The following is a 26,084-nucleotide window of genomic DNA, read 5'->3' on the forward strand; positions in this document are numbered from 1 at the left end:
AATGAATATGTTTAAGATAAATTTAAAGAAGCAAATGATATCCTTTTTATTTAGCTATTATCAGTACAACAAAAAATGGCTATGATGTTGGAAACTGTAGACTCAAGATTTGATAATTTCATCAAGATCAAAAATTTGTATAACAAAGATATCCAAAAGAGCAGAATTCTCAATTTCATGATACTACCTGTCCAGGGCACTCAAGGCTTGCATTTTCATCTGTAGAATTAAACAAATGAAATAAAGCTGCAATGTGGCATTTTTTATTAGCAAGACAGCATTCAATGAGAACAGTGTAGAAAGCCAATAAAGATAACTTTCCAAGGATGCTTCAGTGAACTTCCTATTAAAATTGTGTAATTTTGCAGTATTAATACATAACTGGCCAAGAGTTTATCTATGGTTCCTGTCCAGACACATTCCCCTTCCATCCCAGTATTTTAATTCATGTTTTCTCATGGGGTAAAGAAGGGAAGCCTCGATTAAGCTATTAGTTGTGCAAATCCTATAAGTACTTTTGTGTTCACATCTGTAACCAAGTGAACTCCTGCGAGCTCCAGGGCTGGGGTAGGTACTTAGACCAGAGCGAGGATAGCGTGGACGGAGTTTCACTGCACAGATCTTGTTTGGCAAGTGTTCCATTGCTTACATGTTTTCTAAGGTCCCTTCCAGGTCTAAAATTATAAAATTCTTTTAAACTGTTTGTTCCCTTCCTGATTTGTAAACACTGAATTCTCATCTTTACTCCAGATATGCAACACTTTTGACTAACTTTCCGAGCCAGTCATTTCTCTCCCAGTTCAACCATTCTTTATTTCACTCTTATCAGTTCTGAGAACTCGGTAACATAGCCATAACGCAAGGAATCTCTCCTCAGAGTATCGACATATTAACTCAAGTTCTCCTTTCATGTTGCTACAACACTACAAAGCATAGTATTATTTTTTCCAAGTTAAGCAGTATACAGTAACACAGGAGTTAAAACCAGAGGTTTTAGAAACAATGTGCTCGAGGTCAATTTCTAGTTCCACGCACTGACCTTGGGCAACTATCTGGACCTCTTTCCTCAACAATAAAATGCGGATGACAGTAACAGTACCTTTTCACAGGTGTGGTGAAACAAACCAAGGGAAAAAAAAGAAAGAAATGTTTATATTTAGAACAAGGGCCTGGCACACCATGGCACTGAACAAACATTATCTGTCCCCAAGTGTGTCCTACCTGTAATTCCAAATCTTGAGTTTACTCTTGATGTTTTGGTGTTCTCTTTATGCCCACATTTTTAGGTGGTATGTCTTTATGCCCATGAACAATCTTCACGATGCTTCTTTAAAATCAGTGATGAAAAGTGAGACAATCATTTTAAATTATTTGAAGAGTAATTTAATTGTTGCCACTGGTTAGCTGCCTTTCCCACTGGACTATAAATTACAAACAGGCAGGAATTATGCCTATTCAATTCTCCTTTGTATCCAAAGTGCCTACTCTGGCTGGCAAATAAGCACTAATTTGAATGCATGTTTCCTAGAAAAATCTTTCCTTCCCTTTAAAAATCTAGATTAAGTAGTAACACCACCACCACCACGACAACAGGGAGAAAAGTGCTGGAGTTTCAGCTTCTGATGTTGGAGATCTAACTTGAGATGGTCTCTAATCCTGTGGGATAAAATTCAGAAAATTAAAGCTGTAGTCCAACAGTGAAAAGCCCCTGGGCTCTTCAGACAGATAAAGGGAAACGCAGGCTGATTCGTGCGTAGGGTAAGGGTTAGAGGATATAGCTTTTGTTTAACAGAGTCCGTCTCCAACAAATCAGGGCAAACATTGGAGTGGACTTCTGGATACTGCTGGTAGTTCAACAAATACCCACAGAGGCCAAATCAGGGCAGTTCTGCAAACTATGCTGGGCATACAGACAGCACACCAGATGATTTTAGCTAGTACAGGGGTCGTGTTTCAATATTCAATAGTTGAAATATTTAACATTTTAAAAATATATACATAGGAAAAAATGTAACTAGCACATCACATCCTTGATTTTATAACTGCCAAGAAAAGCTAAAGCAGCAGCAGCAGCTTCATGCTAATTTACCATCAACAAAGCCCGAGCACACATATGATGATCAGGGATGCTCACAAGTACCCAGAGGGTCAGCTCCTTGATGATTCCACCACAGGAATCCAATAGCAGCTGGTGGAGAACTGATGAGGAAAAGATGTCTGACTCTTTTAATACAGTAGTATCAAGAAGGCTAAGGCAGATGTGCGATTTTCTTCCCAGTGCTCTGCATGTTAAAATCTGAAGAAAGGTCAGTGAAAGGAGAGGCATGATTATGACTCCATAGCCAAATGCCCTACTGACAAGGTACTGACGTACTGACGTACTGAAGATGTAAGGACGTACTGACGATGTAAGGACATACTGATAACGTAAGGACGTACTGACGATGTAAGGACGTACTGACAATGTAAGGACACACTGGGACAGGTGAGGGGGAGGCAGCTTTTTCTGTTACTGACTGATCATAAACAGTATCGTTCTTCTCAGGGAGGAAGTGATTTACAGGAAAATATTTAAATAAATTCCTCACACTATTACTAATTTTAATTATTTTTAAATTATATTTATTATCTGCTGGTTATGGTGTGTAAAATGATTTTCCATCTTTAGTGGTGGTATATAAATAGTTTATATAAAAAGTTGACATAAAAATATCAAGTTAGCACAGTTAATACAAAAACATCTTGAATAATTAACCTGTGAAAACCACTGCAGTGAAGCCAAAGCCACAGGTAATGGTTATCGTTAGAGACTTGGCTTTTTAAAATAACAACAAAAGCCTCACCAGTGCCTACTCTTTTAATTTTTCTTTCTTCTGATTTTATAGCTAACCCACAGCGAGACAAAGTCACACGTATGTATATAAATCTTAAATTGTTTCATTAAGATCTACTGAATTATGTTACTGCATTCTGAGGAACAGCATTTAAGAGGATATCTTATGTTTACTTCACAGATTACTACTCTACCGTGTATCCAGACTGGCCGCTATATTCACGTAACAGATACCTCTCTCTCTTTCTCATCGTTAGTCCGCCAATTCTATTACTCAGTGTTATAATTACCATTTGGGTCAAGCACAGATACCCTCATATTTAGTTGTTGAACTCATACAATCCAGAAAAAAAAAATAAACATTCATATGGCTCTTTAAAAGATAACTGGGTTCAATTCAAATTTTAAAACATTTCAGAAAAAAAATGTTGTTGCAATAAACCTTTGATCAAAAGAAACTATTCAACTTCCTAAATCTATAGGATAAACTCATCTTTACTTTCTACTCTTCTGTGAAATGACCATTGTTTTCAGGCTGCCACAGGTGACTGTCAGTACGTAACCCAGTCCCTGTGTGCCTCAGCTTCTCAATCTGTAAGATGAGCAAGCTAGCTGCGGGTGATTCCCAATAACCCCCGGGGCCCTCATCAGTAAACACAGTTCTGCCTCACTGGGAGCGTGCTGCTTCAACTCTGAATACCTGCTTTTCCCCACTCTCCTGCAATTTGATATGCTTCTGGTTTACCACTTCCTCAGACTCAATAGAAAAGGCATTAAGGATTTGAGCTAAGAGGCCTTGCTTTTTGCTTACCGGTTATTTCATCTTGGAACGAAACATAAAATGAGATTATAAAAAGGAATATGCCTAAATGTTTACTGTTATCATTAGAGAGCACATTGAAAAATCTGCATTTATTTTCCTCAAAACAAATGCTGAGACATGATTTAAAGACTAACGAATGGCATGAGACACTGGATTTGATGGCTAATTACAATAGCCACATTCCAAAAAATATTTATATAAACCACCTAAAGAGTTAATCCTAAAATCATGCTTAGGCAAAACCCACCTGGAACAGATTAGATGCAAAATATACAAAGGCATATATACCACTTTCTACTATAAAATTTTTCAAAAAACACATCAAGAATACAATAATTTATGTTTATAAAGAACAGCTGTTTATATAAACACTTTTCTAAAAAATAAACTCAGAAAAAAAATCATCAGAGTATACTCATCAGATAAGGCAACTAATGCCCTAGTATCTCAAAATCCTTTACAAAAGGAGAAAGCTTATTAAGTTTTAGTTCAGTTTTTTTTCTGTATGTTACTTTTTCTTCTTTTTCTTTTCATCTGCTTCCATTTTAAGCTTAACTTCTTCAGCTGTAAGAGCTCCCAGCTTCTTATTCTTTGCTTTCTTAACTTTTTCCTTGATGGCAGCCACATCAATTTTAGTTTCAGTAGAAGCTAGACAAATTAAGAACACAATGTCTATAATTACTTAGATTTTACCCAATAAAACATAACATATTTTAGGGCAATACTTTCAGAGTACTGTTATAAACTGAAAGGTCATGTTATAAAATATAAAACACCTGCCTGAAGGAAAGTTAGAAATTTCTTCAAACTAAGAGAAATCATAAAGTACTTAAAAAATACATTCGTGAAAGTATACATGAAAACGGCATTATAGTTTAGCTATTTGAACTAATTACTAGATTCAACTATATTAAAACTACATTTTTTCCTTAAATTATACTTGAGATTAGATTTTTACTCTCTTGTATTTTAAAACTTTAGTGCATTCATTAATATGCCAATTTTCCATCTTGCACATTAAAATAATTGAAAATTACATTTCATGAAGAATATTACATATTGTCCTTCTAGCTTCAATAATTTTAACTAATCATGAAGCTATATGCAAAATCTACTTCATCTAAAACCACAAATAAAAATTTAAAAATAAAGTTTTCCAAATATTAGTTCAATGAATGACTAGTAGTATTTTATTTAACAAGATTTTGGTAATAAAAATAATAATGAGAGTATCTGGAGGTCCTCCTCCTAACAGAACCCAACCATCTAATCAATCAAGGCCAAAAGCTTGAACAAAATAGAGAAAGGAGGGGCTGGCCCAGTGGCGCAGCAGTTAAGTGTACATGTTCCATTTTGGCCGCCTGGTGTTTGCTGGTTCAGATCCCGGTGTGGACATGGCACCGCGTGGCAAGCCATGCTGTGGTGGGCATCCCACATATAAAGTAGAGAAAGACTGGCATGGATATTAGCTCAGGGCCAGTCTTCCTCAGCAAAAAGAGGAGGATTGGCAGCAGATGTTAGCTCAGGGCTAATCTTCCTCAAAAAAAACGAAAGGAAGCAGAGAAAAAAAATGCAACTTTCTCTTAGCTTTTAAAGAACAGTATTCAGAGCATAAAAGTATCACAAGATCAAATGTCATCAGACAAACTACCCAGCAAGGTGAGGGGCAGAGATCTGAAGTCTCCACTATAGTGGAACAGCTACATTTTTAATCATTAGAAACTGAGATTATTTTTTATTTTATTGAGGTATAACTGACATAATCTTATATACTAGTTTCAGGTATACAACATAATGATTCGATATTTGTATATATTATGAAATGATCACCACAATAAGTTAACATCCATCACTGTCTTTTTTTCTCATGATGAGGACTTTTAAGATCTACTCTTAGCAACTTTCAAATATGCCATACGGTATTACTAACTAGCCACCATGCTGTACATGCCCTCCCAGGACTCCTTTATTTTATAACTGGAATTTTATACCTTTTCGCTCCCATCACATATTTCTCCCACCCTTCATCCTCCTCCTCCGGCCACCACCACTCTGACCAATCTGTTCTATCTGTAAGCTCGTTTGTTTTTTTAAGATTCCACATATGCAAGTGAAATCATACAGTGTTTGTCTTTCTCTGACTTCCTTCACTTAGCATAATGCCCACGTTGTTGCATCCATGTTGTCGCATATTCAGCCATTAAAAAGAAGGAAATCTTGCTCTTTGTGACACACTGAATTAAACCACCTACTGAATAACCTTCAAAGTACACAAGTGACAGATTGTACAAACTGGAAATTATAATGCTGAAAACATTTTTAACTTTTACATAACCAATGATCTACAAAGTAAAACAGTATTTTTAAAGCTGTTATCACTGATGTAACCTAAGATACTAAAAGAGTAATGTTGCACCCAGCTTTGACCGACAGGTCATGTGCAGTGCTGCAGCACTGACCCCTCCCCTCACTGTGCACTGGCCACTTGGGAGTTACCTTAGGAACAGGACAAGTCTCATTAGTGGGAAAGAGCATGCAAAAGAGGGGCGGATAGATCAAAATGAGGCCAGGGGAGAAGAAAAGGCACAAGTGCCTTTTTAAAAAGCCCCTGAAGAAGACCTTCCTGATATCTTGTTGGTGTCCTTCAGCCCACGGCGATGAGAAATCCATGTTGACCACAGAGGACGCAAACTTGAAGCCACAGATCACACAGGCAAAGAGAAGAAAAGCACCACTTCCGAGCAGGTGTCGGAGAGGAAGGAGAGCAGAGCGCAGGGCCCTCCCTGCTCTACGTTTATTTTCACAGGAGTCACCGCTCTGGCTTCTCTCTTTCACAACAAAGGGTCCTTCACCAGCACAACCGGAGGTCAGGAGAGGACTGTCAATCTAGGATCTCTTAAGCAGGCATTAGCTGCTCCTAATTTATACATGACCTCATTGTCTCTTATCCCTAGGGTTAGTTACTAATGACGTGCTAAGAGAACTGATGGAAGATAAGGTCCTTTCTTTACTGAACACTCAAAGAGATTCAGACAAATTCCCTATGAGTTTGCTCTTCAGATAACAGACTTTCACATCATACCAAGTGTTGGAAAACAAGCATTACCTTCCTTCGGTTTCACAACTGGTTTCTCTTTAGGTGGAATAAAAGCTTTCTTTCTTTCCTCTTGCCTCTTACTGAGCGCTTCTGCTTGTTTAGCCTACATTATTAATACAAATACATTAGTAAAACACAATTTATAGGTAAGCAGGAATTCAGTTTCTCTGACGTTTGCTATTAATGTTGTGAGTGACAGTCTTACCTTCACTGCTTCCATTTTCTGTCGCTTCTTCTGACTTGCCTTCAGAAAGTATTCACCACTAGCCAATTCTTTATCGATCTGTTGAAATTGGTATTTACAATTACATCAGAATAATACAGATGAGAAGTCATTTCCTAAGAAAGTTACAATGTCCCTGAGGTAGACAATGGGGTCAAAAATCCATGATTAATTTGTAAAGGAAGCAACATAAAAAAAAAGAAAATGTACTCTAAGCTGAGGGGAATGCAGGCACAAAAACATGGAGGTAGGAAAGTAGGTGATATGTTCACAGAATACACAACAGACAGCCTTGGATGGTGTGGAAGGTCAATGACCCAGAAAAGTGTGAAAGGAAACTGGAAAGATAGTGTTGGGGAAGCTTAAAGAAACTTGCATGCCAGGCAAAGGAGGTGAGATGATTAGAAATGACTTGAAGGGTTCTGAGAGTGAAGAGACCAAAGCAGCATTTTCTAAGGTACAGAAGAATGGAGAAGAAATGAAAGCTTGGGATAAACGTAGCAGCAGACAAAATGAAAAACAAGAATTGTCAGGATTTGGTGACTAATTAAATACTAATGAGAGAAAGCTCCAGCTCAATCATTCAATATATACTCCACATATATAAGTGATCTATCTCACTTACATAGCATTATTATATCTAAGGCAGCATTCTAAACGCTTTACAGTTACTAAGCTCTTTACAATCACTAATCCATTTTATACTCATTAACAATTCTTTGAGATATGTATTATCATTATCCCCAGTTAATGTACAGGGAAACTGAGACATGGATGGGTTAAATAAATTTCCCATAGTCACAGAGCAAATAAGTGGCAGAATAAGTCAACTCAGACATCACCATTTCAAGCAGCTTATAGTCGCAGGGAAGAAAGATAGGACAGTGACTAACTACAGGACAGGGCCCTAAGAAGTGTGGCAGGTGTCGGGGAAGCATGGGTCAGTAACTGGATCACCCCACTTTACTATCAGTTTCTTTCCGGCTTCACTTTCATCCTTTTCCAGTGTAGACTCATGATCCAAAACTTGCGTTGTTTTTTCACCATGATAATCATCATGCCTTTTTTCCCTTTGACCTTTCATCGAACCTTCCCTGAAAAACTCCAAACAAAGGCTGTGGAGAAGACTAGACAGTACACAGAAAGGGATGGATTTATATGCTGAGCCAAAGAACTAGGAAAAAGGGAAGACTTTAAGATACATCCAAGGCAGGGAATAACGATGCAAGATCCCTCAGGAAACAGGTGAAAACAGAATTCAAAGAACAGGTTAAGAAAGGATTAATGCAGATGGAAAAAACAGCTAAAGGTGAGAGAAGAGGAAGTTGAAGGAGTTCCCGCCTGATGGTCTTAACTATTTCAGTAAAATAAACTGCACTGTCATCTGCTAGGAGTGGGAGGGTGCCTAAAGAATTAAGAGGATACACACAACTGCCAGACAGTCCTGAAGACCTATGTGAGTTGAGAAACCTGAATTTAGAGTAGATAGAATCCAAAGATCTGACTTTCTCCAGCTGTCTGGTAGCCACACTACGGGAAGAAGTCGACTTCTAGGACTGATCCACATTGGAGGAACGAGGCTAAAGCACAGTAGAGTACTGTGGGCTAAGTCACTGGATTTTTCATCCATGGAACATTTACAGTGGCTATAGACACAAGTGACACCAACCACCTTGTAGTTTACACTCACAATGTAAAGCCCCCAATCCCCACCCCATGGACTTGGCTCAAAATAAGCCTATTTACACCTACCTTCAGTTTCTTCTCTCTCTACACACCCAAACACATACACAGAAATTCCACCTAAAATACCCTCAATAAAGTTTCTGACAAAATAGATTATAATGGTTTCCCCTCACATAAAGAAATTCAACATTTAATACTGACCTGACTTTCTGGCTGTGGTGGTGGGAATGGTGTATACTCTTTCTTAACAGTTTTTTTCTTCGGTTCCTTGCGTTTATTCACATTTTTGTGCTTGAACTGTGGCAAAAATCTTTCCCAACTTTGTGATCTTAATTCAGAATCTTTTGCCAACTCTCGTTTAATCATTAAGGTCTTTAGTCATGGCAATATATGAACAAAGTAAAAGTTTTTAATTTCAAAATTCATATATTTCTCAAACTAAGACATTATAAATATTGTTCCTATAAATAATAAAATTAAAAGAAGGAACAGTTCTTAGTCTCTTCAGTAGGAGTAAACCAATTCCATAAAGAAAAAATATGTAATCTCAAACATGTATAATTAACCAAGCATCAGAAAACCATCAGAAATTTAGATTAAGAAATGCAGCATTGATAAATAAATTGAGATGAAAATGAGACTAATTCAGCTTTTCAAACATTATTTCCTGAAAATCTTTAAAATTCAACTTAGTAACAGCAGGGAGAGCTCTTAATTAGCAGTGTTCCCTGCAAGCAGGAAGCTTTTGGGAGCACTTGAAATATCACAGGGAAAGAAAAAAGTAAATTTTCTCAAGCTCAGACAAAACCAATATTCTCACATTTCCCCCACACCAGGTGAATTTTACAGACACTGGAACATCAGAGGATGCAAACCAGGCATCAGATACAAGACTAGCTCTCACCTTTAATGTCCCAATGTAACTCAAAATTCTTCTTTTACCCGAATATGAGTGACTTTTTAACTCAACTTCATCAAATTTAAGTGGACTGCTTAACAAATTCCCATCATAAAACAGCTCACGCTACCATGGTTACATTCCCAAGTACCATCAGGAGCTCTGTGCACACAGGGATATAATAGATCTCTCTCTGAGTCTATAATTTGAGTGTTAAATTCCAAAAAAGGTTTTAATGCACTCTGAAATAGTCTATACTTTATCTAATAGAAAAACACAATTCTGAAAGATCACATCTTTAAATACAGTATATGGGCTCATAATTTAAGAAAACTGGATTGATGTCATCGATGACAAATTCTATGAAACATTTTCTTTGCATTAAAACTGTATAATACATTACAGTGTCCCCTTCAATAGTTTTCAAACTGTATTCCACAGAGGCCCAAGGTTCCAAGGATCTAACTACAGGACTAGGGTAGAGTTGAGTGGGCTGAAGTCTAATTTATCCAAATATAGCTCTGCTTTATTTGTTTTGTATATCAGACTTTCATAAAAGATATAATTTCAAGAAATATTTCTGTAGCTAAAAGAAATTTGACCACCACTGTTACAGTAATCCATAATCAACACTCACTTTAATGTTATAGATTGGATGAATATTCTTCATTGTATCTAGGACTACTTTTCGAACCTGAAATTTGCAAAGAAAAATGAATCATTTATAAAGATTTAATAAACTAGATAAAAGGAAATTAATATATTACAACATACGCTGTGAGGCAGGCAATGGTTACCAAATTGAATATAACAGTTCCTTTAACTGCTCTGAGTGACTTCTAGATCTTTCATAATAGTCAACCTCCCTCGAATGCAATGAAGTCTGCCAACTTTACTGCTAAAATGTGGTACACAGAACTAACACAACACTTCGGAGCTGTGCAACTTAGGGGAAAGGGGCTGGATTTAGAGTCAGAAAACGTGGGCTCAAATAATTGGACTGCAGCTTCACATGGCAAAGTCACTTAATTTTCCTGTTTCAGCTTTGTCATTTGTTATATGGAAATAAAACTACCTCAAGGGTCTGTTGTAAGAATTAAATAAGATAACATATTTAGACTTTACAAAACTATAAAGTATTCAATGCATTTAAATTATTACTGTCCCATGAGAAAAGGGAAGATAACTTATGAGAAAGAAGTACAAGAGAATTACTACCAAAGGCCCTGGAAAGGAAGCAAGACCTCACAGCCAGATCCGGACAACAGCAGCGCCAAAGGGAGTTAACAGAGACAGTATCTGCTCCACAGATTTTCTCGTAACACTTAAGTTAAAGAAAATGTTCATAAGTACATTAAACACTGCACTAAAATTCAAACAAAAGAAAATACATCTTAAAGGAAAAGAAGATTTCAGAGTCTGACCTCTACTGGTTCTATACGTTACTGCAAATAACAAGATCTCTCCAACTCTCCGATCGTTTGAGCACACCTAACTACATCATGTGTCTCATATGCGCTGCACACTAAGATCTTACACACCCATTTAAAATGTGTAGTGGAAGGAGTGATGACGGGCAGACCTTCTAATTCAAACCTGGACGCCTCTGTAGTGACCAAAGGTTGCCCATAATAGGGTCCTGGAGTGATGATTCCCTCAAATTACATGAAGTACAAAGTATTTACTAATGGGAAATCAAACCAAGCACATTCCAAATAAACAAAATAATTATAAAACAATACATTATCCAATGAACCATTATATTATAACCAAATTATTTAATTCGTTCTCTGCTAAAAACTAACTGAAGATAGTAAATAGTTCTCACCTCTTTTAAGCCACTAAAAGGTCCAATGGCTGAAACTGTGTTTCCCTGAACCATAATGTAACAGTTTGTCAAGAGTTCCAACGCCTATATCAAAAGGACAATAGGGTGAAATTCAGTACACTGAAAAACTAATGATAGAGAAAGACATTCAAGTAGTCCGCTGATAAAAAGTACCTTCAATGTAGACCCTTTGGGACCGATGAGCCGTTGTCTTCTTTTAACAAATCTTTCTTTATTTCTTACTAAAGAACCTATTTTAATGATGTCACATGCGACATCATCCTGAAGAATTCGTACTGCCTTTTGGGAAAATAAGGAAAATACTAAATCAATATTCTTTACAAATACATTCTTTTCAGAGCCCAGGTTAATGATATCTAAGCAGAAAAATGAAAACTCTATGGAGGGAGAAAAAGAGGGAGGGAGGGGTGCAGTGTTATATGCTCTCTAATGTTTATGCAAATAAAGCAAAGTCTCTGTAATTCTAAATTTACCTGTTCAAATGAAACACTCCTTGCTAATAGTTTTATGAGGTCTCTGGCCCTAATGATGATATATGGATCAAAGGTCTTCTTTGTTGTACAAACAGTCATGCTGCCCTCGATCAGGTCCAGCGTTGCATTAACGTGCTACACACAGGAAAGAGAAAAGAAGCAGCTGTCTAAAAATGGATGCAATGTTAGATAATTACAGAGCCTAACCTATCAAACTATTAATCACTGTGAATTAAGCTCTCTCAAATTCTATCAACTTCCTCCTTGAATAAGCTGGGAAGTTAATATAAATAATGAATACTTGATTACTTTCATACTTCAAAGAATACAGAAAGTCAAGCAATTGAAGCCATTTACACTTACCTGGCTTTAGAATATGTTGTACTTATTGGAATACAGGTTATCTGCAGTTTAAAAACTATAAATAAATCCAAATGAGGCTATACTTAATACCAAAATAAAAATGTAAACCTATATACAGTATAAATAGATACATAATACAGTATCAAAAGGATAAGAGAGAATGATGAAAATGCATTCAGAATAAAGGAAATCCAAAATAAGGATATTTGGTGTCTCTGAAGAGAATATGACAAATGGAATAGGAAAAAAAATTTTAAATTGTAACACTAGGACATTTTACTGAAATAAAGGCAAACTTCAATTTACAGACTGAAAGAACACATCACTTCAGGAAAAGTTGGTACTGACTGCTGAGCACTGAAACACATTCAGCATTAATCGACTTCAAAGACAAAAAAAATTCTACGGGCATCTAGACAAAATCAAGTCATCTATTGGAGGAAGATTCACTCTGGTATTAAGACTTCCTCATACAAAAAAAGAAAAAAGAAAGTAAAGCTACATAGCTTCCCTATCCTGGAGCCAGCTCTCATCCACCATCTGCTCCCTAAGACTGAGAACGGACTTTCCCTTTCAATCCTTTTTCTAGTTTGGTTTGTATTAGCTAAATACAAAGTAAAAACAAATGATCACAGGTTCAGAAAGAAGCAGTAATTGACTGGAAAATTATGCATTAAGTATTAATAGGAAGAACCAGATGGCAACAAAACAAACAAAAACGCCGTTTTCTGTCTTACGAGCATAATCTGAAGACTATTTCAACATAGTGAGTGATGAACAATTCAACATAAGGTTGGGTCTCTATGAGTTAACAACAAAGAGAGTCCAGTCCCAGGTGTAGACAGCTGTAAGACAGAGCCTGCAGTTTGCTGACCCACTCTCATACCCAACGGGCACAAACAACTCCAGACCGGTCCCATAGTTGAGAAAGGCATTTTATGTCACAATCTAGTAGACAGACACACACACAGAAATGAAACAAAAGCTTCATGAAAATGATACTTACCCTTACCACATGTAATAGTCACTTTTATGTAAGGCTCATTATATCCACTAACTTGACTTATTGATCCACTAATAGGTTTCAATCCATAGTTTGAAAAACAAAAACAAATACACTGCTCTAGGAGGATGGCAGCAGCAACAAATATGGGAAAGTTGGCCACATCTACACCTTTCATTTAAAAATTAAATGAAAATTAAGCAATTTGTCAAGAACATGCCTCAAATCAAACTGTCTAGGTACAGTGTAACTACCATAGCAAAGAGCAGACACTCTGAAACTTGGGAGTTCACAGGTGAGTCTCAGACAGTCCATGAAATCCCCAAAATTTTAAACGTATGTGAATTTTTCAAAGTAATCTGTTATTCCCAAAATTAAAAACAAATGGATAAGAACAAAGTTTATCTAGGCTGTTTAAAATACAAAAGGAACCAAATTAACCAGTTATGCTAGCAGCTTAAAAAAAAATCCATCAGCACACACTTACTTAAAAGGCAAGGTATAAGAAAGCAAAATCTCAAAGAAATATATAAAATATGCATACATGTTCATTCAAGGCTTTCTGAACCAACGGCCAGCAATCTTTCAAGTAAGCCTCTCTATATTTTGGGAACAAAGTTGCAAAACTGCTCTCCTCTAGGAGTCCTCTGGGATTGTCCTCTCTGGAAAAAGCGGGTTCCTTCCAACCGTCAGGAACAGTGAGGAGTTCGGATTCATCTAGAGAGGGGAGAACATTTACACATCAGATTTCAACCTCCTTTTGGACACTTTCTGAACACATATGCTTATATTTACAAGCTTCCCAATACCCTCCTTACAATTCCTCATCCCACGCTTTTTAGATTATTTAACAAAGGACACACCTCTCATTATCATCAACACACTGTATTAAAATTATCTGTATACACTCCTGTCCCCTCATAAGACAAAGTTCCTTAAGGGCAGGGACTCTCCCTGGATCCACACCAATTAGCATTCGCCTGACAGACAGTGGGTACTCAAATTTCTATTGTACTACACTACCTTAGAGTTGAAAATTCTAATACCATTTTGTTTACAGGCCCATTTTAAATATAAGTAACCTTTCAGACTTTCCTGAAGTGGAGCCTATGTATGTGTGTGTGTATATATTTGTGCATGGGTGTGCACAGGCACACGCATGCACAAAACTTTTAAAAGCCGAAATTCGGGTGTATACTTTCAGTTAATAATCACTGATATTGAGTTTCAGGTTTTCCAAAGAGTTTTCACATGCTTTATTTCTGTATACTTTTCATGATAACCATGAAAAGTGGAAAGAACCAGTATTATTTTTCCCATTTTATAAAAGACATTCCAAGAAGATTAGTGACTTGCCTAAGGGGACACAAAAGTGACTCAGTCCAGGTCTCCTTTCATTAAAACAAAATGCCTCCTAAGGGCTACAAATTACCTCCCACATAATTTATTACAACTTCTGGTCCTGGATTTAAGGAACCTCCAACAGCTAGACTTTAATTCAGTACCACTCAAAGATAGGATCCACTGGCCTGCAGCATCAGCATCAACTGGGAGTTTGTTAGAAATGCAATTCTTCAGCTCCGGCCCAGGCCTACTGAATTGGAATCTCTGGGATGAGGCTGAAGAATCTTGTTTTAACAATCTCATCAGGAGATCCCTATGCACAGTGAAGTCTGAAAAACGGGTCTTTATAGCCCATATTATCTACTCCAGTCAGGTAAAATCGCTTTCCGGTTCTGATACTCATATCCACTTTGCTATCTGTCCTTCAAATCACAGCGGATTAGCCAGTCCTCATATACCATTCACTTCCCAATATCCTAAAAAACTCAAATTCTACAATGGGGGTACTTAAAATGCATATCTGACCAAGTCCGTATCCAATTTAAACACTTCAATGGCTAGGAATTTTTTTAAAAAGCAACAAAGTGGCAAAAGAAATACAGAGGAGTTTCACAATAGGTACAAATAGCCCCATTTTCAAACACGTGAAAAGATATGCAACCTCATTAGTAACAAGGAAAGTCTGAACTAAAACCCCAAAGAGACACCATTTCATACTAACCAAAACGACAGAAATTCAAAATAGGGACAATTCCAAGTCTCAGTGTGGACGTAGAGCAATGAAAACTCTCACCCACTGCTCGTGGGAGCGTAAACGGGCACCAACCCCTTTGGGAAAGCCTGCACACTACCCCCACATACCCTGCCCTTCAAGGATTCCAATGCATGTACATAACCTCCAAAAACTCTTGAACGTGTAAACCAGGACATATCTACAAAGATGTTTATAGCAGCAAACAACGGCAATCACCCAAAAGTCCGGCAGCGTAGAATGAAAATATAAATTAGCGTACATTCACACAAAGGAACATCACACAGAAGTGAAAAGAATAAACTACAGCTGCAAGTATCACCCTGGTTGAATAACAAAAACAAAGACAAACCTAAGAAGCAAGACGTAGAAAAATGCCTACACACCTCTTTCATTCCTATAAAATTCAAAAACAAACAAATCCCAACCATTTTGTGCGTGGGTGGTAAAGATTATGAAGAAAGAGCACACAATAACCGACACGATTCAGAACTGTTCCTTTACGTCCCGGGAAGGACAGAATCCGACCCGAGAGGCGCCCGCAGGGGGCGGGGCGCTCGACCCGGCTGAAGGCTCTCCGCGCGCCGCCCTCCCGCGTGGTTTTCTTCCTTAAGCTGCACCGCTCTGAACGTCACATAATTAACAACAACAACACACCTACAGCTGTGCTGCCCACAGGGTGAGAGCTCAAGGCAAAACACTTGCAGTAAGCCTGGCTGCTCAGACCCCGGGCTATTTCTCCAGCCTCAGTCTACAGAGCAGGAGCTGAGTCGTCCGACATCTGAGCAACCTGACAAACAGGGATCGTGCAAACGTTCCAAATATCTCCCCGAGCTGACAAACACGCCAGGCGCCGCGCCGCCCCCGGCCTGTGTCGCTCCTTCCGCGCCAGAGTTCACTGCCGTCCGCCCCGGCCCCCTCCTCCCGCCCGACGTCAGCCCCGGCCGCCGGCGCCCCCCGCGATCTCCGCATGCCCAGCCTTTCCAGAGGGAGGAGTCCGCAACGCCTCCGCTCGGGGGGCTCCGGCGAGAGCAGCCCGTTAGGAACACGTGGCCGGCCCCATCCCCGGACGGTCCCGCAGGTCCAGCCAACGCCCCCGGCGTCAGCAAGGACCTAACTCAACCTCACATAACGGCCCCCTGCGGCGTGCGCGTCCCCAGCCAGCCAAAGGACAGTCCCATCCACACCCAGACCCAGGCTTCGCTTCTTGCACGCCTCACCTCGGTCCTCCGGCTTCGCATTCTGCCTCCGAGACTCACTTTTCCCAGCCGCCCTGTCCGGCCCGTTCAGTGAGGAGGACGCCATCTTCAAATTGCTTCCCGGGTTACCGGAAATGGAACGGTTCTTAAATACTACCGGATTCTAATCCTAAAAATCCCTCTACTCAAAAGGAGTTCCGCAGAACTCAGACGGGCAGATGTGCGCAGTCTCCGTGGCACGTACGCCAGAGCCCGGGGAGTTGCTCAATACAGCGCTTCTCCTGCGTGGCCAATGGAGAGCCGGAGACTTGTCTTCCCGAAGGCGCTGCAACTGCGGCGTGGGACTGCATGCTGGGAATTGTAGTTCCGCACTGTGGGTAAGTTGGAGGCTGTCCGACTTGGAGTTTTCTCGTGGGCCCAGTGTCTAACCTGGGACGCCTGACTCCAGGGTTTGGCCACAGGATGCAGCCGTCATTGATGTTACCTATTTATTCGTTCGATAAATATTTATATGATCATCAAATAAGTGCTAGGCGTTGGCAGGAGGTGCAAATATGGGAATATATGGTCTTGAACAGCAGGAAATGACGGTAATAGCTACCATTTATTGTGAGACTACTTTGTGCCCGCCACTTTATTTACATTTCTAATCCTTAAAACAAAGTTAAAACAAATCTCTCCAAGGTTGATACTATTTTGGAAGGGAAGTTTTCAAAGTTCTTGTTTTTACGGTAATTTTCTAGGGTCTTGGTATTTCTCTTTCTAAGCCAGAGGGATAGTAATTAAGCTACAGTTCTGAAGTATTTCACCTAGCCTAAGATTTCCCAAAATGACTAACTCCTGTCTACCCCAACACTGCATATGGCTGACTTCAGGGGGTGAAGTTCAGCGCTACTATGAATCTTTACACTTCTGGGAATCCAAATGTTCTTAGATGTGCTAAAGGTAAGACTTCTTTTGATGATTGGTCTTATTGCTTGCCTTTTCTAAAATTTCCTGCAGCACAAATAGGGAAAGTCTTTGACAGGTTGAATTCCGTGTATTAGTGAAAAGAAGAACGTTGATCTGAAATCCATCCTTGGGTATCTTCTATAAAAATTTAGATTTTCATATATGAGGTACATGTATAAAATGGACTGTTTCTTAGGGAAAGAAGATCCCAAGACACATGATTATGTTAAGATTTTTCTTTTATCCTGTCTTATAAATGACAGTGATTCCATTCCTATATTCTTAACAGTTTGCTCAAAAAGCAATGACAAATGCCTTTAATAGGACAAGTAACAACAGGTGAAAGTTAAAAAGTGAGAAGCAGTTCCTTCAATGTTCCCAGAACCCTAGGAAGCAGAGTTTTATTATCCTTATTTTGAGGAACTCAGTCATTAGTAAGTGGTGAGCTAGACTTCAAGTCCAGACAGTCTGACCATTAACACCTCTAGGAAGGCTACTACACTAAGGATTCGTTGTTGCAAATGTGTCCAAGGAGAGCTGGGTTTTCAGCCTCATACTTTTAGACTTCAGCAGCAGCATCAACCCTTCTCTGGGTCTCCAGGCTGCTGGCCCACTGGGTAGATTTTGGACTTGCCAGGCCTCCATATATATAAATGTGTATTTTATTTCTCTGGCAAACTTTGACTGATACAGCAGTTTATAGTAGAGTAAATCCAAATGGTTGATGAACGTATGATAGTCAACTTTACTATCGTCAAAAAAGCATATAGGGGGGCTGGCCCCGTGGCCGAGTGGTTAAGTTCGCGCGCTCCGCTGGAGGTGGCCCAGTGTTTCGTTAGTTCGAATCCTGGGCACAGACATGGCACTGCTCATCAGACCACGCTGAGGCAGCGTCCCACATGCCACAACTAGAAGAACCCACAACGAAGAATACACAACTATGTACCGGGGGGGCTTTGGGGAGAAAAAGGAAAAAATAAAATCTTTAAAAAAAAAAAAAAAAGCATATAGACATAACAATGAAATATTACTTCTCACTCACCATATTGGCAAAAAACGAAGTAATAAAAACATATTTTTAAAATGATAATCTACTGGAGGAAAGGGAACTATCATACACTGCTGGTGGAAATGTAAACTGTTACTGCCTTTGTGCAAACAATCTATCAATGTAAAATATACACATATTCTTCCACAGTAATTCCACTCCTGGGAAACTGTCAGCTAGAAATAAAGCACCATTCCGTTACGATGTAAGTACAGCTATGTGGATGACTGCCTGTACAGAACTGGTTCAGTGAAAGGTACTTTGGAGCCACTGCTGGTACTTTGGTTTGCCAGTTACTGGCTATATAGCTTTGCACAAGTTTCTTACCGACCCCTGTTCAGTTGCCTACAATGGGGAGAATAGCCTTAACTCGGTGACTTTATACATGTAAAATGCTAAAAAAAGATACTTTGCATGTGGTACTCACTCAATAGGTGCTAGCTCTTATTTTTTTATAGTGACAAAAAAGTGAAAGCATCTTGGCTATCAATTTGGGATATAGTTAAATAAATTGATGTTACCTTCATAACTGTGAGATATTATGCAATCATTCATAAGAATTAATTAAATCTATGTGGAAGAGATAACTAAGGCATTGAGTGATAAAAGCCAGATACAGAAAGATGGGATAATTATATATATTATTATTATCCCATCTTTCTGTTTAAATATATATAAATTTATATATCATGTATAATTATAATTAGGTAATAATTATATATTATCTCATTTTTATAAAGCAAACCATTCGTTCAATAATAGTTATTGAGCATCTATAATGTTTCAGGCACTGTTCTAAATACTTGGTTCTGTTTTATGTGCTGGACATAATAATAATTATATGTGTGTATATATGTGTGTCTGTATATATACGAATATTTGTATGTGATTGAACAATGAAAAAAAGTTTGGAAACATACACATCAAGCTTATAAGGCTGGCTACCTTAGGGATGAAGGCAATTAGAAAAGAAAAAGGAAGTAGGCAAAAAGAGTTTAAAAAAGTAGGATTCTATGATAAAACAGCATGCATATGACCCTGTTTATATCAAACTCTGTGTGTGAGTGTGTGTGTGTGCACGTGTGCACAGGGAAGTATATGAAATGATGGTGACCAAAATGTTGACCAAGTTACTTCTCAGTATAGAGGCTGTTCAAAGGATGGCAATTTAAATAATGGTACCATTGTAAATCAATCACAATTTACATCGTTTTATTTTAACATCCTTGGAAATCTGAATATAAATATGTACTGAGATCTGCAAGGTTATTTCCAGAAATTGCACAAATAACGCTAAAAAGGGAAAGAAAATTGCCATCTCTGAACGGTTTCTTGGCACAAATCTGGGCTACGAAAGTCCTGTCTGTGTCGCAGCAACAGCGGCAGACCCGTTTTCATCGTGACTTCTCCCTTCCTTGGCTTCTTAATCTACGCCCACAGGTGGCCATCTTCCTAGAGATGCCGAGTTCCACCAGCTCTGACCCTGCCTATTCACTTTCCCGTGAAAAGCAAGTTGGCCTCACAACTTTCCTTTGGAATTAGAGACCTCAGTTCCCACAAAATTAACCCAGAGGTTAGTGGGCAGAGAAGTTGGGATGTGAGTTAACAATGTTGGGGGAGGAAGGGTCTGTTTATCCCTTATTAAAAAGAGTAGAAAAACTGAACAAATAAGTGTGGTTTATTTTCCATTTAACATTTCTACACTCATTTACGAGGGATAAAAAAAGATTTTTGCACAGTAATCTATTTTTTTCCTAATTTTTAAAAAATAAGTAATCAAGAGGGAGTTTCTCAAATACTTGGGATTGTCGACAAAAATAATCTATAATCATTCTATAAATCAAAATTGGGGTGAATTTATTATGAGCCAGATCTGTGAACTAGCCTGGGGCCTTCCTTCCCCGAGGAAAGAAGGGCACCAAAGAAGAGGAATGTACAGAGTGGTCATATACTATCTTGGAACAAAGAGCATACATCCCATATGATAGGAATGTGCCTTTTACAACAGTCACGAGATTGCCTAGCTGGCACAGCACAACTTTTCACACAGCAGGTAGCAGGTCTGCTGTCTGGATGGACGCAGGAAGTAGGAGGTCTGTTGTCTGGAGCTGGGTGGTCAGAGGGTGGGCACAGCAATCAGTTCCTAGCCTAGGGAGTGGTTCTTATCCTTAAGGAAATGCCAATGTGGGGGAAGTTGCATCTTTATCTTAAGGGCATTTGTTCTTGTCTTTGGGACATAGCAAATACTTAAAGCAGATATACAGTGTGTGCTCAACAGCCACGTCAGGCCCTTTTGGAAAAAAGAGGTCAGGCTGAATTCGTTTTATGCCATATGGCTTCCTCATATACTCTAGTATATCCTATTGCTTGCCATCTATTTATCAGGATTGACACATTTTTATTTTCCAACATACATAAACTGCTTTCTAGTCCACTCAACCTCACAGAAAGGTGTAACATCTTAAATCAGCCTATATCTAGCAACATCAATGACAGTAATAATAACTTGGCTGTAAAAATAAGGCCTCTTCTAACTCCACGAGATTGCATATTAAAAAGGGATCTAGTAGGGGCTGCGCCGTGGCTGAGTGGTTGAGTTCCCACGCTGCGCTTAAGCTGCCCAGGGTCTCACCGGTTCAGATCCTGGGCGCGGACATGGCACTGCTCATCAGGCCATTCTGAGGCAGCGTCCCACATGCCACAACCGGAAGGAGCCACGACTAAAAGTATACAACTATGTATTGGGAGGCTTTGGGGAGAAAAAGGAAAAATAAAATCTTTTTTAAAAAAAAAAGGGGGGGATCTAGTAAATATAGGCAGTACACTCTTTGACATCAGTATTAAAAGGACCTTTTCGGACACTATAAACCCTCAGACAAGGGAAACAATAGAAAGAATAAACAAATGGGACTTCATCAGACTAAAGAGCTTCTTCAAGGCAAGGGAAAACAGGATTGAAACAAAAAAACAACCCACCAATTGGGAAAAAATATTTGCAAGTCATATATCCAACAAAGGGTTAATCTCCATAATACAAAAAGAACTCACACAACTCAACAACGAAAAATCAAACAACCCAATCAAAAAATGGGCAGGGGACATGAACAGACATTTCTCCAAAGAAGATATATGGATGGCCAATAGGCACATGAAAAGATGCTCATCATCACTGATCATCACGGAAATGCGAATCAAAACAACACTAAGATACCACCTTACACCCATTAGAATGGCAAAAATAACCAAAACAAAAAGTAACAAATGTTGGAGAGGTTGTGGAGAAAAAGGGAGCCTCATACACTGATGATGGGAATGCAAACTGGTGCAGCCACTATGGAAAACAGTATGGAGATTTCTCAAAAAGTTAAAAATAGAAATACCATATGACCCAGCCATCCCACTCCTGGGTATCTATCCAAAGAGCTTGAAATCAGCAATTCCAAAAGTCCCATGCACCCCTATGTTCACTGCAGCATTGTTTACAATAGCCAAGACGTGGAAGCAACCTAAGTGCCCATCAACTGATGATTGGATAAAGAAGGTATGGTATATATACACAATGGAATACTACTCAGCCACAAAAAAGGATAAAATTGTCCCATTCACAACAACATGGATGGACCTAGAGGGTGTTATGTTAAGTGAAATAAGCCAGATAGAGAAAGACAATCTCTGTATGACTCCACTCATATGTGAAAGTTAAACACATCGACAAAGAGAACAGATTAGTGGTTACCAGGGGAAAGAGCGGATCGGGGTGGGCACCAAGGGTGAAGTGGTGCCTCTACAACACGACTGACAAACAATAATGTGCAACTGAAATTTCACAAGGTTGTAAACTATCATAATCTCAATAAAATTTTAAAAAAATAAAATATAAGGGATCTAATGATAACAGTTGACAAGGAAAAGACACAATAAAGCAGCCACCTGTAAATTATTCATGTTATTAACCCATCTTCAGAAAAATAATATCAATAAAAAATGAAGTATTCTGCATGAAAGTCTAGGAAACCTGAGAATCTAGGAGAGAGGCCAAATCTCAGAAACGTATTCAACCAGTCTCGGAATGTTTTCTGCCGTGCAGCAAGGTGTTTCATGTGTCGGGGTGCTGGGTTGAACTATCCTTGGAGGACATCCACCTCTTCCTGCAAGGCTGCGCCTGGCAAACTCTGTGGGTGAGGAGGTGTGGTGGACTGCTTTGGCTGCCAACCGGCTGTTGCATCTTGAGTAGGCACGTGACCAACCTCTGTTTCTTCCATTGTAAAATCAACAAGTTGAGTTAGGTTACTGGTTCTTAAACTTTAGCCAACCTCAGAATCACGTGGAAGGGTGATCTCCCAGTTTACAGTTCAGTAGGACTGGGGTAGGGTCCAAGAATCTTCAGCCTTGACAACAAAGAATTAGCTAACCCAAAAATGTCAGTAGTGCTAAGTTTAAGAAACTCGGTTCTATCGGTGTTCCTAATTCCTGTCATTCTACTTCAAAGGGCCGGTAAGGACTTTACTCCTAACCAGGAATGGAATGAAAGCAAAGTTGTTTTCTACTCTTTTAACCCACCTAGAGCTGAACTTGTCTACTGTCAAAAGCCAAAGTTTCCAGATGGCTGTTGGTGATTATGCTGGGCTCCTTGGTGGGCAATCCTGCTCCATTTTTCTCAACTCTGCTCCTGTCATTCTGGAATTCTGTTGTCTCATTACCCGAACAAACAATGGTACTTGTATGTACAATGGATGCTTTGGGTCCAAAGACACTCATTACTACTTGAATATTAGGCTCTCCAGGCTCCAGGCCCCCAAAACATTAATATTTCTTTGGGAATCTAATCTAGCCTCTCCTACTGTTTCCAGGGCAATCTTCCCTCTTTGTCTTCCTGGTTGTTCTTATTGATAAGCAACAGCTTTGCTTTAATTTTCGGTTATAATATCCTTCTCCCTAAAGGAAAGCTAGAATACATTTCATGATATTAGTTTCCACCATGGCAACAGAAGGCTTTTTATGCATGCATGAATATTCAAGATTTAATCAGTGGCATGTGAAATGTATTGATACTGCTGAGAATTATTATTTTATGCAAATAGAACAAGCAAGCTACAGTCTTTTATTTGTTTACATGATACTGGGGGAATATCTGAACTTTTCCAGGAAGCAGATTTCTAGTCGTTTGTTAAGTCAATATGCCTCTCCCATCCTTCAGAGGGTAGTCACCGCCGAGGGCAGCAATGAAACACATTTTTTAGATGAAGTATTTCAAACATTTAATGTGCTTAATTTAAAACAAGCCATTTCATGATGTTAATCAGATTGTGACATCACTTCATTGTTTCAGATTCTCTGATTGGAAAGTCTAGCCACCTGGGACATGAGAGACATGAAAATTCAGACTTAAAGACTGCACATTTGCCTTTGATCATCTTACAGGGATTGTAACTTCTTTTGGTATGCCAGTTTCTTCACTAAGGTGATGAAATCTATGGACCCTTTCCCCAGAGAAGCACATATATTTGGGTACCCGTAACATTTTACCCACAGTTTGATGGGATATTCACACGTGTCACGCTCTTTCATGGAACCCTTAGAGGACAAGGCTATCAGGTTAAGGACCCTTGCCTTAAAGCAACATGAGAGGAGGGTCTCAGAAGCCTGGATCTGATCTTGTGGACGCTCAGGTCCCCGGCTCTTAGAGCTCCCCAGGAGCGGCAGAGGGCATGGAGGGCTCCTCTACCTGAGTAAATAGGCACACGCCTTCTACAACTAGCATTTTGGTATGCTTTGATACTTGCATATGGGTACACTTCTCAAGATTCCCTTGACTGCAAGTCATCGAAACTCAAAATAACAGAAAAGAGGTTTATTGTCCTACATACCTGGGAACTGGATCTAGGACCTCAACAGTGTCATAGAGACATTCATGCTCTTTCTCAACCATCTTCTACAGATCTCTCTCACTCTCCCCCCTCTCGCCTCTTCCATCTTTCACTTCTGCTTTTTCCGTGTTGTCTTTATTCTGAAACAAAGATGTCTACTAGCAGCTCCAGAATTAAATCCTCAACAGAAGAAGAGTTTCTTTCTTCCTAAGAATTGTGTCTAGTCCTGAGTCACCTGCTGGAGCCAGAGATGGACCACACCATGTGAACCGCGTGAGCTGAGAATAGGAAGGAATGATTCCCAAGGGGAAATCGAGAGCTGTTGCCAAAAGAAGGGGAATGGATGCTGGTGAGAGGGGCATAAGCGCACACTGTGTACTACAGTAAGTAGAATAAGTTATCCAAGGGATTAATAGATTTTTGGGTTTTATCCATCACCATTCCTGATTCCCATGCCACCATTTCATTAAAATAAGCCACACACTTGAAGAATTACTTAGGCCAAGAAAGATAGAGGAATTATTTGCTAAAATTGTATTTGGGGGAGGGGTTGTAATAATTCTCCATATTTGCTGTGAGGTTTCTGAAATGCATTGATTGTTCTAATAAGTTGATTTGTTTCTCCAGGCACTTGTGTTGATACTGAAAAGGTGATCTGCTGTAACCATGGGGACTTGGTGTAACCCCTTTTCATGATGATTATTCTCTCATGCACCATATTTCCTACAACAAATGGCTGTATTTTTTTCTTTTAATTTTGAAAAGAATAAAAAAGGAAAATGCAAAGAACAATGCAACCATCACCCAAGGCCCCTCTACCTAGAATTCGTAAATGTTAACATTTTGCCACTTTTGCCGCAGATTTACATAAATGTTTGTATGAGAAAATCTTACGTATATGCAAAATGAAGTTGCTCTCTCCACAGACCTGTATCTGTATTTTCTTTTCTAGAAGCAATAACTATATGATTTGATTTTTTACGAACTATTTAAGACTTACAAAAAGGCAGATAGACTAACAACACCAATGCTTTAGTAGTCATAATTAAACCTTAGACATAAGATATTGCCAATTAAAGCCCCTGTGTGCGCCTCCCTAATCCCTTTCCTCCCCTTCCACGGGAGGGCAGGGGGAGCGGGGAGCACCCGCTAAGCTCAGTGTTTATCGCTTCCATGCATTTGTTTGTTTGTACAGCTGCTGCACACACACACATAATCTTTAGATAAAGTAGGCTTTAAATATTTTATATATGACATATTTATACATTATACATTAATAAACATAATTAGTTATATAGGTATTTTACATTAGTCATGTACATATAAAGTATATATTATATATACACACACAAAGTTATATACATATGTACGCTGTATCTACTCATGTAACTTGCTTTTTTGGTGGAATAGATTGTTTTGAGATTTACTCATGTTGAATCTATGTAGTTCTAGTTCATTCTTCCATGATATAAAATTTTTGAAATTAGTGTGTAGAAGACATTGCAGCTCCTATCATAGTTTCTCTCTCGTTCTCTCTGGGATGGCTTGCCCTGGGAGAAACCGGCTGCCGTGTCTTGAGCAGCCCCAGCAAGAGATCCACATGGGGAGGACCTGGGGCCTCTGCCATGAGCCTCGTGAGAGAGCTGGGAGCGCAGCGCCCCCCCCCCCCCCATCGG

At 39.1% G+C, this 26,084-nt stretch overlaps 2 protein-coding genes and 1 long non-coding RNA gene across 11 annotated transcripts in view; 2 read left to right on the forward strand and 1 right to left on the reverse strand.

Annotated features, from left to right (window-relative positions):
- The window catches only part of GLIPR1 (GLI pathogenesis related 1), a 46,380-nt gene extending 43,089 nt beyond the window's left edge, over window positions 1-3,291 (forward strand). For 6 of the 8 annotated variants that reach the window (XR_011433644.1, XR_011433642.1, XR_011433643.1 and 3 more), the window contains 2 exons: window positions 2,886-2,912; window positions 3,015-3,193. Coding sequence is in view for 5 of the 8 variants with exons in the window: in XM_005606486.4 (XP_005606543.2) it covers window positions 2,886-2,912; window positions 3,015-3,119 (132 nt within the window). In the remaining 3 variants the exon portion in view is untranslated. Of the gene's footprint in view, window positions 1-2,885; window positions 2,913-3,014 lie in introns of all 8 variants that reach the window. The other 2 variants (XM_070254185.1, XM_070254186.1) reach the window with 1 other exon arrangement.
- On the reverse strand, window positions 242-16,844 carry KRR1 (KRR1 small subunit processome component homolog). The gene is made up of 10 exons (XM_001488436.7): window positions 16,564-16,844; window positions 13,793-13,965; window positions 11,883-12,017; window positions 11,563-11,688; window positions 11,389-11,472; window positions 10,198-10,254; window positions 8,864-9,034; window positions 6,959-7,036; window positions 6,763-6,856; window positions 242-4,304 (listed from the first exon to the last, which is right to left on the reverse strand). Exons 1-10 carry the CDS (start codon window positions 16,646-16,648, stop codon window positions 4,165-4,167), a joined length of 1,143 nt encoding a protein of 380 aa, XP_001488486.2. The 5' UTR covers window positions 16,649-16,844; the 3' UTR covers window positions 242-4,164.
- LOC111771022 (uncharacterized) lies at window positions 16,770-25,333 on the forward strand. 2 transcript variants are annotated; one of them, XR_011433646.1, is made up of 5 exons: window positions 16,770-16,919; window positions 19,982-20,114; window positions 23,871-23,980; window positions 24,560-24,791; window positions 25,036-25,333. It is a non-coding gene; the product is annotated as an uncharacterized lncRNA (long non-coding RNA). The 2 variants fall into 2 exon arrangements; XR_011433645.1 differs by lacking the exon at window positions 19,982-20,114 and having other exon boundaries at window positions 16,780-16,919.
- Window positions 25,334-26,084: the final 751 nt, after the last annotated feature.

This window comes from Equus caballus, chromosome 28 (genome assembly GCF_041296265.1).
Source record: "Equus caballus isolate H_3958 breed thoroughbred chromosome 28, TB-T2T, whole genome shotgun sequence".
Taxonomy (NCBI): domain Eukaryota; kingdom Metazoa; phylum Chordata; class Mammalia; order Perissodactyla; family Equidae; genus Equus; species Equus caballus.